Source organism: Lepisosteus oculatus, chromosome 28 (genome assembly GCF_040954835.1).
Source record: "Lepisosteus oculatus isolate fLepOcu1 chromosome 28, fLepOcu1.hap2, whole genome shotgun sequence".
NCBI classification, from domain to species: domain Eukaryota; kingdom Metazoa; phylum Chordata; class Actinopteri; order Semionotiformes; family Lepisosteidae; genus Lepisosteus; species Lepisosteus oculatus.
The window spans coordinates 5,461,386-5,481,471 of NC_090723.1; the positions used below are offsets into that span (position 1 = coordinate 5,461,386).

The 20,086-nt window shown below is 44.7% G+C and overlaps 1 protein-coding gene across 4 annotated transcripts in view; it reads left to right on the forward strand.

Moving 5' to 3' along the window:
- The window catches only part of znf385c (zinc finger protein 385C), a 171,999-nt gene that overhangs the window by 135,284 nt on the left and 16,629 nt on the right, over positions 1 to 20,086 (forward strand). For all 4 annotated transcript variants that reach the window (XM_069185544.1, XM_069185546.1, XM_069185545.1 and 1 more), the window contains 2 exons: positions 12,010 to 12,152; positions 17,988 to 18,098. In XM_069185544.1, coding sequence (XP_069041645.1) covers positions 12,010 to 12,152; positions 17,988 to 18,098 — 254 coding nt within the window. The remainder of the gene's footprint in view (positions 1 to 12,009; positions 12,153 to 17,987; positions 18,099 to 20,086) is intronic.

Genomic DNA, 20,086 nt, shown 5'->3' on the forward strand with positions numbered 1-20,086 from the left:
CTGACAAGTTTGTTACAATATCAAAGATGTTATGGACACTAGGTGTATTCTAGATGGACATTAGATTTTTTTAGATATACTGTCAGAAAATGAGGTTGAATGATATGTGATTTTGGATCTTTATCTATCTAATTTTACCCTGACATCGTCTTTGTTTTCACATCCCTCTTTATATCTGTTTATTAATATATCCTTGGGATGCCCACTACTAAACTCTTTAACCTTATCAGATTAATGATATAGAGCTTCTGGTATGAGCGATGAAGCAGGAGAGAGCTGGACCTGTGCACGTGAGGGGGGTTTTAATTAATCTTCCATAGTGTGTATTTTGAATAGCCAAAGTGCTGTTTTGACATTGATATAAATTGCAGTCGCACTAATATTATTCATTTTGAACGTCTATGTTGTTTAATTCTGTAGCATTTCGACTTCTGCTGCTGTTCTTACAACCCACAGCTTGTTCCCTTCGTAGGACAGCACCTGCTGCTGTATATTCATTTTTTTCTTTTAAAAGCAAAAAAAAAAAAAGACATGCTTCAAGCTTGTTTTTTATTCAAAAAATGAGCTCAGACCTTCCCGCTGAAAGGACTGATGAAGGGGACAGTTTTCATTAGAAAAGATAATGGGAATCGAGTGGAAATTGAGGCTTTAAAGAATTAAATCTTTCACAGGCCCTTAAGTGCTCGGAAGATTAATGAGATCCATTTCGGATTCCTGAGAGAACGAATCACACGCTCCAAAAGTCATTATCACCGACAGCAGATTAGCGCTGTGACACAGTGTGGGCTAACAGTGGACATGGTACCAGTTGTCTTTCTTCTACCAACTTGTCGAGCCCAGTTCTCTGTCTTCTTCAGCAGGGCTCCAGATGGGCTGTGCATTATTTATTTCGGAAAGGGACTGAGAGTGAAATTGAAAAGAGTCGAGACCCCCTCCTGGGCTAATGTATACGACTACAATTCACGGAAGTCCATTTAAGCATCATAACTTTTAATGTTACAGATTGAATTATTTATTGTTCTTGTGTTTTGTTTGTTGCCTGAAGGAAATAAACATTTGGAGCAGCAACCTCGCGCCTTAGCGTGGCTGTTGTGAAAACTGATCACTTTATTGCGTTTACTGTGCTTGCCTGGGCATCTGCCAGCACTGGAGACTGCTCTGCATTGAGACGTCTGCTTTCTTTAAATATCTCTTTGCTTCTCTGGTGCCAAGTAAGATTTTCTTAGTGATTTCAATGCAGGCCGCTTTAAAATGATTAAAAAACTGCCTTTTACTACATAAATGAAGAAAGATATAAGATGTGAAGAAGGGGTTAACTGATTCCTTTCTGCACAAGGACTGGGCTTCTTGTGACACAAGACATTCCAGGCTTTAGGTTATGGTAGGAAAGAGGGTTAAATGATAAGGATTCTAGATGCCAAATAGGAACCCCCCCCAACGAAGGAAACCTAAAACTGACCATTAAGAGTGGTCAAAGTCTGGGGGACTGTCCGAACACCGTGGCCTCTCCCCATTACTATGGAAACGAACTACGTCAGAAATTGTGGCTGAAATGTGCTATATAACCAGAAGTTTTGTACCTGTCTTTCGAACAATACTTCGATCTTATTGTTCCTTGCATGCAATAAAACTCATCAATTTAAACTTCATCTCGGGATCCAGAAATTATTTGTCTGTTACTTCATAGTCTTCCCACTAAGTCTGGTTAATAGTCTGTGTTTTCACGGTATTGACCCTGGATTTCTATACATTTGACACATTTTCTCGTGGTTTCTCACACCACGCTGTGCTGTGTCACTGCAGTGGTGTATAGCATGGGGAATATCCATTGGTGAAATTTGCCCCATGCACAGTTTTATTATGGCCAAAATGTGAGTGCAGTCCTGTGTCCTGTAAATTCTGAGCACGATTCTGAAAAGTTGATTTAGAGCCTAATCTGGCTTGTGATAGGTTGTGGACTGGGTACCAACTGCTTGACCACACCATTAACACTCTTGCCACCTCAGAAATTCTACTCTTACCTTTTTGTGTTGTTGAAACCAAATAGGTGTGGGCCGATGATTACATTAAAGAGAAATTAAAGCTTGAAATGACTGCTTGGAAGTGTCGCACGTCATTGACACACAAAAAAGATTCTGTGGTTGTAATAATAAAGGCATGGTTGCTGTCTGTACTGTATGTGCATGTGCCGTGTGATTTCAGAAGAAACCAGACAGAAGGTCTTGGGAAGACCAGGTAGCTGTGTGATTGCTGCACATTTATCTTTGGAGAGGACAAAAAGACTTACAAAAAGAAGCTAATACATTGTCCCTGTACCTTTCTCTCTCCATGTTCTCTTGTGCAAATACCATCTTCATTGCTGTACTGAAATAAGTTTTGAGGTGTCTCCTTCTGTTGTCCAGAGATTAAATAATATGTGTTGATTTAAGAATAATATGAGTTACAGGATTTTTATTTCTGCTTCATGAGGAAGATTGGTGCAAGAGCTTGCACTGGACCACAGGGCTTAAGCAAGCTTTAATTTCCAGCCCTGAGGTTCAGTGTGGTGCCTGAAGCAGAGACTGCTTGTCTAAAGCTGGACAGTTTGTAATTCCAGAGCTGCAACAAGTTTAATTGAGGTCACAAAGCAGTCTTGGTGTGCCTGTAAGTATCGGCTGTTTTTTTCTGTTAAAAAAAATCTTAGCACAAGATGCAGCCTACCTGATCTAGGACTTGTTCTTTAATTGATACACTGTTAATGTGACTTGTAATCAGGGACAATTGCTTTATCTTTTCATTATCGTTCTTGGAGGGAGGAGTAGAGCTGGGGGGGGGCAGAGGTACCAATCTCTTAGTAATTAAATCTGATGACTGTTAATGGCTGGGTCCAGAATGTAATTGCAGTCCAGGTGGGCTTAACCTGCCGAAGCGCACAGAGAAATTTAATTTGGTATTTCAGATTAGCTCCTGCCGCCCCTTCTCTGAGCACAGTTTTATCCATTTTAATTTCGCATACAATGTGTGGCCATTGATTGTGTACCTTTGCATTAAACTGAAAAGGCACATTGGGGATGCACATTTTAATTAACCAAAGACCATTGGGGAAGTACAAATGAACTGTTGTCAAGCAGCAGGCTCCTTGTTCTTGGTCTTGTATGCGTTTAATTTTAAATTAAGCCACGGTCGTTTGTAGGCCTGTAAAACTTCAAATGTGCTCCTTGTTCTGGCGCGATGGTAGATAATTACTAGTAGATCATCAACTGCCCACTATTGACTGCTGCCGTAGATCACCTGTTGCCACTGGGGCCTGCCACAGTACATAGCCAGTGACCACAGCAGATCGCTGGTGCCCGTTGGGACTGCGTCTGTAGATCGCTGGTGACCCTTGGGGACTGCCTCTGTAGATCGCTGGTGCCTGTTGGAGACTGCCTCTGTAGATCACCAGTGACCGTTGAGGACTGCTCCAGTAGATCACCAGTGACCATTGAGGACTGCTGCAGTAGATCACCAGTGACCGTTGAGGACTGCTCCAGTAGATCACCAGTGACCGTTGAGGACTGCTGCAGTAGATCACCGGTGACAGTTGGGGACTGCCTCTGTAGATCGCTGGTGACCGTTGAGGACTGCTCCAGTAGATCACCGGTGATCGTTGAGGACTGCTGCAGTAGATTACCTGTGACAGTTGGGGACTGCTGCAGTAGATCGCCCGTGATCGTTGAGGACTGCCACTGTAGATCCTTCAAAAAGGAGGACAGCTCTCCATTGAACCGTGTTCCAACAGGCCAAACAGAATTGCCATTTCTGGCTTTCTCCCGTGTGCAGTATCCCATCAGCATGAGGAGGACATGGTGCCTTGCTTCAGTGCATCGTGTCGGGATTCATGGAAAATCCAGACTGGCTTTCTGGCGGTGTTGCGTAGAGAAACACTTCCGCCTCCAGTGTCGTGTGGTCATTTCTCATGGAAGGCTGTTTTTTTTTATTTTTATTTATCACGTTTCATTGTATGCTTTACAGTCAAAGCAAAAAGTTGTGCTTCTGCCCCAAAAATAATTTTAGTAGTTCTTACCTCATAAAATTACTATCACCAGAAGGTAGTTAGTAAAATGTGCAGCGTTCAAAATGCGGTTTGAGTAGTGAATGGACAGTAGCATTCTAGAAACTCTCCCGAGAGAAGATTAAATCGCATTTGAAGGGATTGTATTATTGAAGCTCATATCTGAAGACTGCATGCAGTGCTTCATGCTCTCCTGGCTAATTGCAGTGGCTACAAGGTGTCATTTATTTCCTTGCAATCCATCATTTCAAGACCTTCCCCGTTATCGTTTTTTTTACAAAACAGCTATTTATTAAGTACCTGGAGGCTAAGCAGAATAATAAGACTGAACTTTGGAGATTTGCATTGAAAGGCTAGATCTTCCCAGTAAAAAGCCAGCAGAAAAGTAGAGATTAACATGCTATATATATTTGTGTATCTTGTCAGCTGGCAGTGAGCAAAACTACATTAAACCAATTTAATCTACTTGAAACGGCAATCTCTTTTTTTTTTAAGTACCCAGAGGGAACGTTTTTTGCCTTCCTTGGCCCCTAATATTTTTCTTTCTGCAAGAAGAACCTGCAAAAAAAGCGATGGCAGTTTTAGTGCTCTTTGGCCATTAATGCTCAAGGCCCTTTTCACTTTGCCCAAGAGGACATTCCAATCTAACATCCATTCTGCACCTTCTGAATTTCTTTCCTGTGCATATGCACGATTGTAAATTAAAAGCCAACCAATGGAGGGTGAAGAACTACTGCACTGTAACTAATCGCCTGCATTTAATTTCAGATCTATCTAATGTGCAGTGTGTGTGTGTATGTGGGTTTTTGTTTAATGGACGGGCCATGGTTTCCAATTGCAGCTTTCCTGGTTTGCGAGCAATGCATCACTAAGCTGTCAAGGGTTAGAGAGGGAAAAAAAGCCCATTGGTTTGCCGACTAGCAGGTCATCACATGATCTGCCTGGTCTGGTCTGTTGGCTCCAGAGATTCCGTACCCGGATGAGCTGGGATCCAGAGTTTTCATCTTCACTCCTGGCTCCTCCCTGGGTTTTTTTTACTTTGGGAGGTGTAGCAGGTTTTATAGGTAGCACCTAATCTCTACAGACCTGAACAATTGAACTATAATCAATTAAACAGGTGTGATCAGTTAACTAAGTCAGAGACGTCTGCAACAAAAATCACATTATCTTTCAGCCCTCAACAACCAGTGTTCCCTTCACGCTTCAGTGTTGCTTGCATTACTTGAATACTTGATCAGTTGGTGAAATACGTTTCCCTAATCTGATTTAGGGTGATCTGATGTAGGGTGGTGCTGCGTGTGCGTGGTGGCAGGGGACGCTGTGCTGTAGGTGGGACTATCCACTGGATGAACCATTGAACTGAGGTCCTGACCTGATCACTGGTCCCACAGCACCTGTCAGAAGTGCGGGGGGATTAAACCCGGTCTTCGGTCTTCTGGGCTTCTGCTACCTTGCCTCCCTAACTTTTCCCCTTAACTCAACTGGCGAAGTATTTTCTCGCTTCCCTGCCCGACCTGCTGTACAGTGGGGTTCAGCCCAGTGGGGCGACACTCCTGTAGTGGATGGAGGAGGTCGCCTCCTATACTGTATGTGAACGGCTTTGGGCAACGTTCCCTCGAATTTTTAATGGCCTGTGTGCGCCACAATTTCAAATTGTGCACATTTTTTCTCCAGTGACAAAAACGTGTGCGCACTAAAGTGAGTGTATGTAAAACTGTAAACCTGAAATTATTTTATGTTAATGTAGTCATTCTCATAGTAGCATAGAGATCCAAAAGACTGGGACAGCGATTCCACGAGCCCAGTCATAGAGACGGCGTGCTGAGCGAGCAGGAGCAGTGAGGTTCGAGACCACGAGAGCAGAGATATCGAATATCGAGTAGCAATAATAATGCACACAGCCGAGCTGGGCCTCTCGCAGTCTCGTGGTCTATTTAGCATTTTTCAATTGACAACCATGTTTGTTTTATCATCATATTTATTTTTAATTTAATTTTGTGGGCGCAGTTCAATTTGCTATGTGCGCTGATTTCATAACCTGTGTGTGTGTACATGCGCGCACAGCTTAGCGGGAACATTGGCTTTAGGGTCCTGTGGGGTATTAGATGCTACAGTTGTATGCAAAGGTTTGGGCACCCCTGGTCAGATTGCATGTTTCACAGAACTTCTAAGTGAAAAGCCGTTTTAACCCAACCTCTGCACGGTACAAACTTAAACATGACATAAGGAGGTGTTACTAAGTACTGACTGACACTGCACATGCCACATTCACCATTTTATTTTTTTTAATCTGTCAAATTCAACAAATAAATACCAATTGTACATTAAAAATGTGCAGAAAAAAGTCTGTACCCTGCAGTGGTCGCTCCAGCTTCTTTTCACTAAGAGACTCAGTAAAACATGCAGTTTGACCATGGGTGCCCAAACATTGGCGTGCAACTGTATATAAATGCAAGGAATTCTTCATTATTAAATGCCTCGCAAATTTCCACACTCAGGCTTGAGATTACCCGCATGCATCCTAAAGAGAAAAGCCAGGCATTTCTTCTGTCTTCTCTGCCACGGTTGTAAAATCTGCGTTACAGAGGGAGGGTAGTGGCAGATGGTGTTTTGTCTTTACAAATACAGAAATAAAAGGCTCTGCTTGATAACGGAGAGATCACCTTCTGTCTGCGTTGCACTGAAAAACACATCAGAATGCTCCCAGCTCACTTCTGTTTTTTTTTGCCCATATGGTTTGACTGATGGAAGTTACGGGTTGTGAACCTGAGAACAGCCATGTTGTTTGTTGTGGGTTTTTATTTTTATTTTTAAGCTTTCGTAAACCATTTCATTTTTTTCATCAAATTAAATGCCAAAGAATTCGGAGTGTGTTACAAAAGATCGACACGCCTCTTTAAACAGGATAAACACAATCCTGAGAAATAACCTAATTCAGTATTGCTTGATATTCCACATCCTGCTTTTTAGACCTTTCAGACTCCCTGCTTGAATATCGAATCCATTTCCACACAGAAAAGGAGTAACTGGAGAAAGCATCAGTTCTGGGATCTCCAGTTCTGATCTTCCACTTGTTAGAAAGATACTGCCAAAAGGGATGTCATTGAGATAACTGCATTATTCCACAGCCTTTCATTGGAACCTCTGAGTGCTGTGCAACAGATGAGCAAGAATGGAAAACTGCTACTAGAACGCAACTCGCAAGGAGACCTCTAAGCTCATTAGCACACATTCAGCCCGAAGCACCTGTGTGATATAAGGCCATGTCATTAGAACTGTGCTTTAAGGTGGAATTAATTTAAAGACGCAAGAGGGACTCTCTCTTTTATGGTCTTTGGAAGGGCATTCCGAAGTTACAGCACAATTCCCAGTCTCGCTCTTGTGATGAGCAGAGGTCCTGGTTTCAGATTCTCTGGCCTGGGAGGAAGAAAGAGGCTCAGCATTGACGCGTAAACCCAGGATTGTCCTTTCCGCCTGGTTAGCCCTGAGATTTGTGGAGGCACAGTATGTTCCTGGTATCCCGGGAGTAGAGAGATCCAAAGCTTTTCTAGTCATCAACAATGTGAGGCCGGAGTATTGGAGGGGGAAGAAGGGGATCTGGGCATTACTCGCCAAAATGACTCCGAACTCCACAACGCCACAGTTGTCTTGCAGCAGAAATCTAGCAGAACGTTCGGCACAAATAGCCCCTTGATGTCAGACGTCATGTTCGTCTGGTACACTGTGTTATTGAAATTAATTCACTCACAGTAACCCTCCCCCCCCAACTAGCCCATTATTCTCCCAAGAGTGTCATTACTTCAAATAAAAGTCCGGGTCGCTAGATCCCAGGAGGGCTTGGCGTCTGTGTTGCTGACCTTGTCATATCCAGTCCCAGGGAAGCAGTGAGTGTCCCTTTCCCTTTCTCAGCGTTTCAGCCCAGTCTTTGGTCATCCTCGGAAATAGAATCTTTTGTAAGATTTTTTTAATGTAATAATATAATAAATAATTATATATGGCATATCTATATATTACAATATCATATATGCAAGATAATTACTTCTTATGATTGCAGTTTTATTTCTGTAAATGCGTGCATCCCCAACCCCCACCCTTTCTCCTTCTGGAAGAAGTCGACTGTGCTGAACTAATCAGAGCTTGCAGGCGCGCGCGGCCCAAGGACCGATCCCTTACGAAGAGAAACTCACGCAATGTGATGGAAAGAGGTTAGCTCTCGCTCGCGGGCCAGTGGGGGGGGGGGGGGCAGGACAGGCCTTTTCTCGACCGCATTCGACGCAGTCAGAATCACCAGGCAGCTCTTCAGGGCGTCTTCATGCATGGGGAAGAGGAAAGCCAATATGTAGTTCATTTCATATTTTTTTCCAATTAAGTAGCAACTGTTGTGCTTGCAACCTTACAGGCTGGCTTCACGGCAGTGAGATGAGCTGCGCTCTTTGACTTGTTTGTCCGAAAATAGCTATCGGTGATCCCAAGGCTAGTGCTTAATGTTTGTGAACACGATTTGTTTCCCTGTTGAAATACTTCTACAGAGCGGTATTTGTAAATGATCTGCACGGATTTACTGTAGGGGCAGAGGATAAAGGCCCTCGGGCAGACTTAAATGATTTTTCACCAAAATACTGTTTTGAGTGGAGGTTTGTCATTTTGATAAGCGAGAGGTGGGCTCATAGTTTGAGGACAATAAAGCTGGTGTACCGTTCAAAAGAGGATTCCCAGTGCAGATCAAAAACAGGCTGAATCTCTGGTTGTGGGCTATGCCCAAACCCTACTGTCTTGCTATGAAGACATGTGCCTTTTCCGCATCACCCTGCTCCTCTCCCCTTCACTTACTGTAGCATTTTGTATACATCTTAGGGGCACTTGTAAGTGTCAAAGGGAGTCACTGCTTTAGCAGCCTGCTTACTGGTAGGTGAAGGTGGTCTGGGACTTCAGCAGGTCAGTGAAGGAGGTGGTCTGTGGGGTGGGGTTTGCCACATCAGTAACCAATAAAATGCCGCAGTTGTCCCTTCTGTTTGATTAATTCTGCCCCACACTGCCTCCCGGTCCAGGATCCAGGAGGCCAGGATTGTTAATAGGCTGCAAACGTTGCAGGCGTGCGGATGGGGCCAGCCCGATCCAAGCTCTCTCATCCCCTCTGGATGCCGTACCGTCAGGGCGGGGAAATGAATGATGGTGTTTCAGCTGCATGAACGGCAAAGAGAAAATCACCTTTGGGCCTGCAGGAGAAGCGTGCTCCTGACAGATGGTCCTGGTGCATTGTCGGCGGTGCACTCCGAGCCGCGCAGTGCTGTGAGCAGCAGTGACCGACAGAACCATGTCCTTTGTGCAGCTCTCTGCTCCGGGCAAGGTTGAGGAATGACACGGCCAACTCCTCCAGCTCCCCGCAAGTGGGTCCTGCCCACACTCTCCAAGTGTTGTCCTGCTTTGTCAAAGTGACAATTAAACTCTCTTTAAGCCATGCATACTTAAAAATACTTCCTCCTGATTATATTGCAACTCCACAATGTCTTGTGTATCTACAAGCTACAGTAGGCTTGTGTTTGACACTGTGCCGGATCTGTCAGCTACAAATGTGCTGCATGAGCATCTGCATCAGACCCTGCATCATGCACAAAAAAGCTGCTTTTTTGTGTGCGTCTGATTTTTCTGTGCTTGTTGTGCCACATACAGTATCGGTTCATAAAGTCTGATCAATTAATTATGACTGGGGCTCTCTCTTTTGCATAGTTATCCTTGAGAAAACACAGTTTATAAAAAACAAGAAAGTGACATTACTGCAAACCTTGTGCAAAGATCTGCCTGGCTATTTCAAGTGCAGCCATATGGGGGCTGCAGTGCACAGTGGACACAGTCCTGTGGCGTCTTTATCTTGAGCGGGGATCATTGGCAGGTTTCCTCTTTAATGCAGTCGCCAAGGGAGCCGTAGACTTGAGATCCCATTAAACTCTCGCTCAGCTCTGCAGGCAGATGCTGAAATAGGTGGATGGCTCCATCAATACAGCTGCCCAGGGCGTGCATCAAGGAAACAGCCTCACACTGGACTTATAGATTTGCTCAAAGTGGCTCCATGTGTTAGTCTTGACAGTTGCTGCAGCACTGGCAAACGGGGCCACGAGCAACATGGACCATCCCTGGCTTTGCTTAATGATCCTTGTAAATTGAGGAACGTTAATCTGAAGTTAAACGATTTTTGGGTGGTGCGTTATGCATTGAAATTGAATTCTGCATGTTCCCTGGCCTCTATTTAGGGATAAGTCTATGTATCAGCTCTCTTTCTTTTCATGTCTGCTGCAGTGGTTCTGTGTCAAAGCCCTGTTGTCCATTCCTGCTCTGCACTGTTCTAAGGACCCATCACGGCAAACAAGAACAGGTTCTGTGAAGACGTCTCAGTGCTGGTGGCCAAGCAAGAAATCTGCTTCCTCAAGTGGCAAATTGAGGAAGCGGTGTTTTTAGAACACATTGTACTGTGGCTCCCCAGCTCTCTTGGTGAGAAAATGTGGCTTAGGAATTAGGTGGTAGAGTAATGTACAAAAAAAGACGACGATGAAGAAACATCTGTGAAATCAGAATGAGCCGGAATAGAGGATTAAAGTAGATGCATTGATCAGCAGACCGTGACGTGATTTTCCTGTCATGATACATTAGTAGGGTCTGTTCAGCCAGTAAGACATATGTTGTATGTTTAACTAATGTTTGTTTTGTAAAGCCTTGTAATTCTGGTAATTTGATCAAGTGCAGAAATACTGTCTAAAATTTTTAAGGTTTTTAAGGCTGTTGGTATAATGTTAGAAACCTGAAATCTAGAAATCTGCACTCAGCGGCTCAAAAACATTTGAGAGACATAAGAGCCCCGTGTTGAAGGTGGGATCCAGATGTTTCTGTAGTGAATATTTTTATTGCTTCTGGAAAGGGAGGACCAGTATTGTCCAGCAGTCCAGTGCCAACATGCCCATTACAATGCCTCATGGGAATTAAAAGAAAAAATACCCACATTAGCCCCAGGACCGGACAATGGACTGTGTCTGTTAAATTCAGCAGTGCGCGTGAAAGCTGTGTCCTGCAGGAAAGAAATCAGCTCCCTGCGGGCGTGCTCGTCCCCAGCAGGGGCCTTGTAAGAGCCCAGCAGAGGAAAGATGACAAAGCCGTGTACAGTGTGTGTGCGTCCGCCCCCACACGGGTTTGGTGAGGAGGAATAATGATAGCGGGGTGTCTCTGCACAGCCTTGAGCGACAGGCTGTGACGCTGTCCTTGGTACTGCACACAGGAGTTTGGAGGTGACCGAGGGAGTCAGCCGCACGTTGATGCCCAATAGCTCTCAGTTCCCATTTGCACTTCCGAAGATGGTCAGAGAGTCCATCAGCACAGCAGCCAAAGCTCAAACTGAAGGCAGCCCAGCCCAGTTTCTCAGCTGTCCGTCCATACGGAGTGAGCAAGCATGCGCGTCCTGGCGGTTTGTGTGGACGCTTTCCTCTCTATTTCAAGTGCCCCCTGATATACGCAGTTCTCTCTAGCCCTTCCTGCTGGGATCATGTGCCATGTTGGCTAAGGGTGTCAGCAATGAGCCGCTGAAAAGAGTTCACAGCTCAGTGAGACATGTTGTAGAGAGGAAGCACATCCCAACTTTCTGATCACTGACAATGAAAGTCGTGGTTTTATACTGATTGACACTGAGCCGTGAGAAGTCATTTGTGCTGGTGGCAAGGACAGATCAGGAGCGAGTCAGGGTACTACTGTACATGCAGACAACAGCCAGGGCATGGAATAACTGGCAGATGGGAGTGATGTGTAAAATCTTCTTCAGACATTCAACTCTTTCAAGCTTTTCTATGTTTTCGACATTTTACCAATTACAATTAAAGGGTGCAGATTCTCTAAAGCACGGTACCTTGCCCGAGGTTGCACATCATTAAATCCTAACTGCGGCTGAGGACTGCCAAGGAGGGTTACTCATGGTGTGTGTATGCTGGTTTGTGCAGGTAGCCCTGCTCAGAGCAGCCCGCTGCTGGCCTCCCTGTCTGTCCCAGGACGCCCCCTGCAGCCCCAGCTGGACCTTAAACACTTCCTCCCCTTCAGGCTCAACAGCTCTTCCCCTCTCAGCCTCTTCCCCAACTTCAACACGGTGAGTACCACAACCCGCATGCTGTGCACATCTTTCTAAGTTCAGTGTTAATAGTTCTGTAGATGTCTGGACACTACCTGTCATATGTCATGAATAATGTGTGCATACATCTTTTGTTAATTGTTTCTATATTGTATTGTCTGTGACCCATATTGTGTATGATTCGTCTTTAATTCCTTAATTGATACAGCTTATAGTTAAAAAGTCAACCTTAATGAAAATCCTCGCTATTCACATGAGTGATATTTGCACTTGTTTCCCAGTAACATGTACTCAGAATGAATAAAAGAGATGTCTGATAGACCTGACTAGAGTTGTGCAGTAAAGGGGTGGTGCTAAATGAAATGGTACTGCAAATACAAACTTGTTAAGAAGGATTAGCAAGTCAAAGGTGTTCCATAATTGAAGACATACTGTATAGGGGATTAGACTTGGAAAAACTGTACTCGAAACTGTGAACTGCTCTCTAAACTGTGTGACTTGAAGCAAGATATTGGTCTCACTTTCTTACTTTTACTGCTTGTTTCTCAGTGATTCAGAGGCAATTTCAGGCATCGGGTCAGTTTTTCTCCGGAGCTGGACTGAAAGAAGGACGCAGGGTTCTGGCAGGAGTGTCAGCTCCTTCAGTGGTCAAAACGAAAGTGTTCCATGGGTTGTGATTCAGGAGGGAACCATGTAGCCCCCTAAATTGTGGATTTCCAGGACAAGGGCTGGCCAGCCCTACTGCAAGGCTTGAAAGCCCATTAGACCTTAGTTTCCTTTTTCCAGAGTCCTGTCAAATAAGCGTTAAAAGGCCAAACTCAAATGAGTGCCACTTCCCGCAATAGAAATACTGCTAGACTAGACCATCTGTGACAGCTTCTCCATAATGCACCATGTCAAGCTGCCACACTCTGCAATGTTTGAGTCTGCTGCCTTTTCTGCCTGGTGTTGTTACATACCTATCATCTCTGTGTCGAGGCTGTGTATTGTAGCCTGATTTGAGCTGTTTATTTCCTGTGTTCAGACAGGCCGTCTGTCTACTGCAGCGGAGCAGTCTGCGAAGCTGTGCAGCGTGCAATATCATGGGATTGCGACTTTTTTTTTTTCAAATCACTCCGTGTTTTCTGCCAGTGTGTCATGTTTTCTGCAGGCATGCTCCTTGCTTTCTTAACTGGGCACTGACAAGACTTATCATGAGGGGAGACATGTGGTCCCTCTTTCAAGCACATAATCTAAAAGCGAATTCAAGGGGAACTGATTCATCAGTTAATTAAGCCTTTTCAGCGTGCTGGCCTGGTAGGAGGAGAAAGCTGTCATGCACTATCTTTGGAAGTCTGAACAAATCTTCTTTTAGCACAGAGGCACGGTGTCTATCCGTGCGCGATTTTCTAGCCATCTAGAGTTTTTACATTGATTTTGTGCCTCATTTCTTGTTTTAATCAATTTTGTAAAAGAATGAAAAGAATCCAATCACTTAACAGCAAAAAACAAATTCCCTCGCTTTTGTGTACGTCTCAAACAGTTCCTGGAGGGCCCAGTGTCTTCCAGCTTTTGTTCCAACGTGACTTATTTTAATCAGACAATTCATCTAAATAGTTTCTCAGATATGCAAAGGATTTTTTATGGCCTTATACATGATTACCTCAACATTCATATCATTACAAATACACTTACTTACAGTAAATTTCAGAGCCTGGATAGAAGTATTGCACTTAATTAAATAGAAAATTGAGGAACTGAGAGCATGGATTGAACAAAAACTCCTTGTAAGGTTATCTCCTTATTGCCTAACTGTAGTGTATGATCATTTGTGCTGTAGGTCTATTAGAGAAAGATATACAAAAGAATCTGACACCTGTTGTTGCCTAAAATTACCAATGTGACAATCCATTTAAACTATTTTTGATGCAATAGCTCATTGACAGTGTAGTTTTTTTTCTAGATGGTTAATACTGTAGGGCAGCACCATAAGAACTGTCATAGTAGTGTAGAGAGGTGGCAGGGCCACCTCACAACTGGCAGGGCCCAGCTGGGTTCGCCCCATCCCGCTGGTGAAATAGGAACTCCCTCAACTCTGAGAGTGCGAACCGTGGAAGAAGCAAGTCGTATGGAAGATATACCCATGTAATGAAAAAGATGTAATGATTTTCAGAAATTGAAAATCGTCAGCCTACAAGACCAAGTAGCCCATCACAGCACTTTTCAAAGTGCATAAAACACTTTTAGACACAGTTCTCCTTGGTCTCAAGACCTGTAAAACAGGCGAAAGATAAATGCGCAGTTTCAGCAGTTTCTTCTGAAGCCTGGCTCTGCCATCTCCCGATGGCCTTTGTCGGCAGTCGAGAGATGAGAGAGGAGGGAGAGCGAGAGGGGGAAAAGAGAGGAGAGAGATAGAAAGAGATAGAGAGGGACAGAAAAAGGAAGAGCTAAAAATGGAGAGAGAGCAGGGCACAGAATGTGGACATTAATTGGCCTCACGCTCAGGCTGTTAAGTGCATTGGAGAGCACTTCATGCGCAGCACGCTAGGTAAATTAACCCTGCAGTCCTGCTGTGGCAGGTGCCCGTAATTAGGAGTCCTCACAGCGTTTCCATGGCCTTAAGGAGGGGCCCAGCGCCTGCCTTTGTATTCTGCAAAGGGGCATCTGACTCTTGTCGGGCCCTCAGCTCTGCCTTCCCAGTTTGCCATTCATTAAAATGCTGGGTAGGTAAATAAAGCTGCATAGCACAAACAGATGTGCCATTAATCACCTGGCATTGCCACTGCCTGCCTTTACCTCTGGTCTGGGCTCCGCAAGCCTGATAATGACTGTGTTGTTCTGGCGTGTGCCTTGCCTGTGTGATGAATGCACCTGTCTCAGTAACTAAATAGCTGCCCCCCCCCCCACCAGCCCCACTCCCCCCTCCAAGAAACACAACCATCCCCTCAAAGCCCAGACCGCATGAAAGTGGGGGGGTGCCGTGATCAGATAATTCCCCTCGGCGGCGAGCTTGGCGGGAGAAAACGGCCTCATTTATAGGACTGCAAAGCCTGGCTGCAGCCGGACAAAGGCTGCATTCTCCGCTTCTAAAACAAACAATTGTGCACAGTTTCCCCAAAGACGGTGGGATCTTATTAAACACTGGTGCCGATGCACGGGCCTCGTTCAGCCAGCGAGCTCCTGTTGCTCCCAGTTCTCAAACGAGTGGGGCTGACGTCACGCAGCCAGGGAGCCGCCATCGAGAGTGGCAGATGAAAGAGAGAAGAAGAATGCCCCACTGCCGCCAGTGACGCACGCTGAAGTTCGACAGCAGGTCTGAGTTCTGCTCCCGAGCCGCGCGTCTGGCGGAGAGGAGGACGGAGGATCGCAGGCAGGAGGCAGTGATGGAGGGTTGTAGCCCCCAGCTGTGCAGCGAAATTAAACCCCAAACGAAGAAGTCATCTCAGATAGATGATCTTGTGCCGTAACAGAAATAAGTGTTTTGTTGGGGGTTTTTTTAAAGAAGAGTCCCGGCACTTCATTTTCTCACAGCTCTGGGCAGGCCTGCGCTGTGTCGCGGCGCCCAATCAGTCTCCCGCGGCGCTCACTAGAACAGATCGGCGGGCTCCTGTTTAAATGAAGATCGCAGAGGGGAGCCCAGAGCTGCTGGTGGGAGTTGATTAGCGGCGCTTATTGGCAGCTGGGAGGGAGTGACTGCCCTTCGGGGGGCCCCGGAGAGGGAGGGGTTGGGGGCCCGTGCCGGGGAGGACCCGTTCTGCTGGAGCTCCGTCTCGATCCCACGGCGCAGAGAGGTTGATCTGGCGGCTGCAGATGAAGGACAAGTTCGAGAACCCCTGATGCAGAGGAAACCTGTCTCTGTTTTAGCGTCCGTTGCTTAACGCATAAGGACACGGATGCCCATGACCTGGAGACATGAAGACCCAGCCATGATTAGTAGTAGCAGTAGAGGAGTTGATTGTCATATGTACAAGTGCATTGGAATTCTTATTCATGCTGATCTCCTGGGGTTCTCGATGATCTCTCGAGATTAGTACACTTGATTACAGGCTGCTGCGCTGTAATTGGGATTTTACATCAAGCCTATGGCAGATGCAGGCAGAAACATTGTCCATGTAGGATGCATTGATTTAGTTGTTGTTGTTTTTTCCAAGATGTAAATGCTTTTACTTTCTTCCTCATTGTTGAGCTGGCGGACGTGGTGGGTTTGCGAGAGACATTGGAAGCTTGGACTGTCGAACGCAAAGAACGCGTTAAAACAGTACTACAGAAACAGTGGGCCTCCTGCAGGAAAACAGCTCATATTCTACTTTAAAAAAATAAACAGGCTACCGAGAGGCTCAATAAAGCCAAAAAAATATTTTGCTCAGATAGCAAAGTAAGCCCTATGGTCTAGTTAATACTTAAACAACTGGATTTGATTCTCAAAGGCACACAATTGCCAGAATGATGATGAGGATAGAGTGGTTTTAATAATCAGGCACATCTGGCAATCGGTTTCTCTCTTGGAACATGCATGACATCAGCGAGAGCCCCCTTCTCCTGTTGGTGTTAATTCTCCTGCCAGGCTCTGTTAGGGGGCCAGAGAGCTAAGTCTGATATAACAGGAGCCTCACAACTGGTTAGCTACATGCTAAAATGTTGGGCAATTACAAATTTATTAAAAGCAGTCTAGCAAATATTGCAATAAGCCCATGTCAACAACTTAATCTTCCAAAAACAGCCCAAGTCAGAACGTGACGTTGCTGAATATCTGGTCTTGTGTTGTATGGTTGCAAGTGAGAATTACTTCACTTACAAAACAAAAACTAAACCTTTACTAGACAGGTCTCTCGATGTGACTGCTTGCTCACAGAAACCTCTATATCGAAACGCAAGCACCAAAACATCACATTAACCTTTCTTTTTTTCAACTTTTTCAGCTCTCAGAAGCATGCAGTATACATTATTGCCCCTATTGCAAAAAGTGGTCAGTCACCAACATAACTGTGTCACTTTGGCATTTTGTTGAAATATTAAAGTATGTGTCAGTAACTGGCTTCTGCTGTAGTGAGTATACACTGTGTTGCATTTCAGAATAACTGAGTGTTAATATTTTTACGGTATATTTAATGTGCTGTCCCAAAGTCATTCCTGCTCCCATTTATATGCACCTGCCAATATAGATATTACTGATGTGTATGTATAACAAGATGGAAATGCTTCACCTCTGTTTGCCTAGCCACTGGAGGGATGACCATGTCAAGGTGCTGTTCAGTGGCAGAGTTTTGATCTTGTCTGGAAGTGTGTTCGACTTACAAAACGACAGGCTTTGCATTTATAAATTATCTTCCAAAATGCTTAAATTTGGAAAAAGATCAAACCGTTTTAAAATGATTTGGGGATCTTTATAAGAAACCAAACGTACTTATTTATATGTCTTGGAGCATATGAACCCTTTCAGCAAAAGCTTATAAAGAGTAATGTAAACAGTACCTTTCACCGCCAACGTGATCATAATACGCCACTGTCAGTTTTAAACCTGTCCAGATCGTTCTTTGTCTGTGACTTTCCTTCCCAAATGCTCACTGCTGTAGAGGGATTGAGTGTCTGAGGGCAGTAATGATGAGCCTCCCATTTCACAGTTACAGACTGTGAGCTCTTGTACAGTACATGGTATAAGCCCACATCTGGTGCAGTAAGTCTCATGGCTGCACTCGTTGGCTGAGCTAGATGTGGAGGCAAAGGTAATATTTAGGGTGTCCATATCACTCTGCATTCATCCAAATAGAAAGATGTTAATTTTAAGAATCCAGCATTACACCAGGGGTCTTCTGAGAATTGTGTACCGTTGGGTCTAGGAAGTGGATGGTTATCCCATGTCTCTGTCTCCTGCAGATGGACCCCGTGCAGAAAGCTGTGATCAACCACACATTTGGGGTGCCCCAGCCCCTCAAGAAGAAACAGATCATCTCCTGTAACATCTGTCATCTGCGGTTCAACTCCACGGTCAGTCTCTAGCTGAGCCCGTTATCTCGCTTTCTGTCTTTCATTATCACACTGTTTCATCTCTCCGCCTTCATCTCCGTGTGCATCTTTCCCCTGCGCCCTGCCTCTAATAAGGCCATGGCCTGCACCTTTCTAGCTCTCTGCTCAGTGTCAAAGTGACGTCTCGAATTGGAGAGGCACGTTCACAGCCCATCTGAAGTGTGGACTGAGGAGAGGTCATCCCAGCAGGTTGAGACAGACTGTTAATGAACAGCAGATGATTAGGTGGAAATGTAAAGGAAGGGGTGCAGATTGCGGTCTCGGAGCCTCCTGGGAGACTTTCTAGACTGGCTCATGAGGGATTGATGCAGTTCCCTTGTCCTTACATGTACTCCCAGGCACAGCCCTTTGGAATGGCCAAAAACGTCTCAAACACATGCCCTACCACTGGTGACCTTAGCTGAGTTTCGAATTCCTAGGGTTGAATAAATGGCCGTTAAGTTCCCTTTGCGGTTGTTTGTGATACCTCTTCTAGGTTAAATAAGAATCTTTGCAGTTAAGATGTTCTTGTAAATTCACGGGAGTGAGTTAACATGCTCTCTCCTGTACTTCCATAGGTTCTGTCCAGGTACTCCAGTCCCCACCTCTCAGAGACACACTGTACGGCACTGTCTACTGAGCCCTGAGGAAAGTGGCTGGACTTTCTGCGTTATTGTGTGTCTGTGAGGTGGTTGGCTTTGTAGCCTCCGTCTCTGGCAAGCAAGTCTGGCAGTACAGATGTGTAGACAGAAATCTGTTCAAGACAACGTCAGACCTAATAACAAGGGCCGCTCAGTGGGCCGGTAGCTGTTCTGTGTCGTAGGGCCTTACTGGAAGAAAGGCAATAAAGAATACCTGTGCCCAAGTATGTGGCTTACGTCACGCCAGAGAGGCTCCCAAAAGGCTGTCAGCACCCCAAAAACAGGATCGGGTTGTTTTGCCTATCAAAAGAAACCAGGAGCCTTTCTGTCTCCTCTTTTTCTGTGGAGGAGGAGGGGGGGAGGTAGAAAGAGGCCTGGAGAGTCCACTTATCACAGAAAAGCAGAAGCTGTGGTGTGCTCTGGCAGAACTCCTTCCCAGAGATTCGGGCACAGGTCCCCCTGGAGAGCACCGCACTCAGTGTATCTCCACAGAAAGAGGGGAAGAACTGAGAAAAAGGAAAAAGAGAGCGAGCAGGCTGAGAAGCTGAAACATCTGGAGATTTAGATCCTCCATCTTAATACAGAAAAACGAATTACAGTTATCAGCTCAGTGATACGGGCATATTTTAAGACGGATGATGAAATTCATCATTATGCTGTCATAACAATCCTGTGGAGAAAAACTGTTTTTTTTCTCCTGAAATTAGCAGCATCTGTTAGGCAAGGCAATGACTGAAAAAAGTGTGTTTAAAATCCCTGACAGTGTGTCACTTAACCTATGCTTCTAATTTGGGTTTCTTTAGTTTGGCTAGATAGACTTCTGCATTGTTGTGTATTATTTATTATATAAACATTTGTGTACTTACACCAGGCAAAGTTATTACATCCCCATGAAGTCCAGAGTATTACAGCATTTTTTTTTTTGCATGGTAAATCTAGAAAGATCATATTTAAAAGCTGATTTTAAAATGCTAAGTAATCCTTTAATCAGTTTTAAGACCAGATCCCCAAATACCTAATATATTATGCCTGTAAAAGAAAAACATGTTTTAAATTATATTCTGTATTAATACAACATTCCTGTAGTACAACCTCTTAAAATCATGTCTTTTAAAAACCGACGTGCTACTGTATTTCAATGGATCTACATAATTAGTACTGATCTGAAAATGTGTTTAATCTGGATCCAAAGAGCTAAATTCCTCTTTGTTTTTTGCAAACAGAAATTCTGTTAGGCTTGTTATTTTTATAAACCCGAAAGCCCATTCATTTGGTCTGTCCTCTTTGCAATACCGAATAGTAAATCCCAGTGGCATACAGTACAACAAA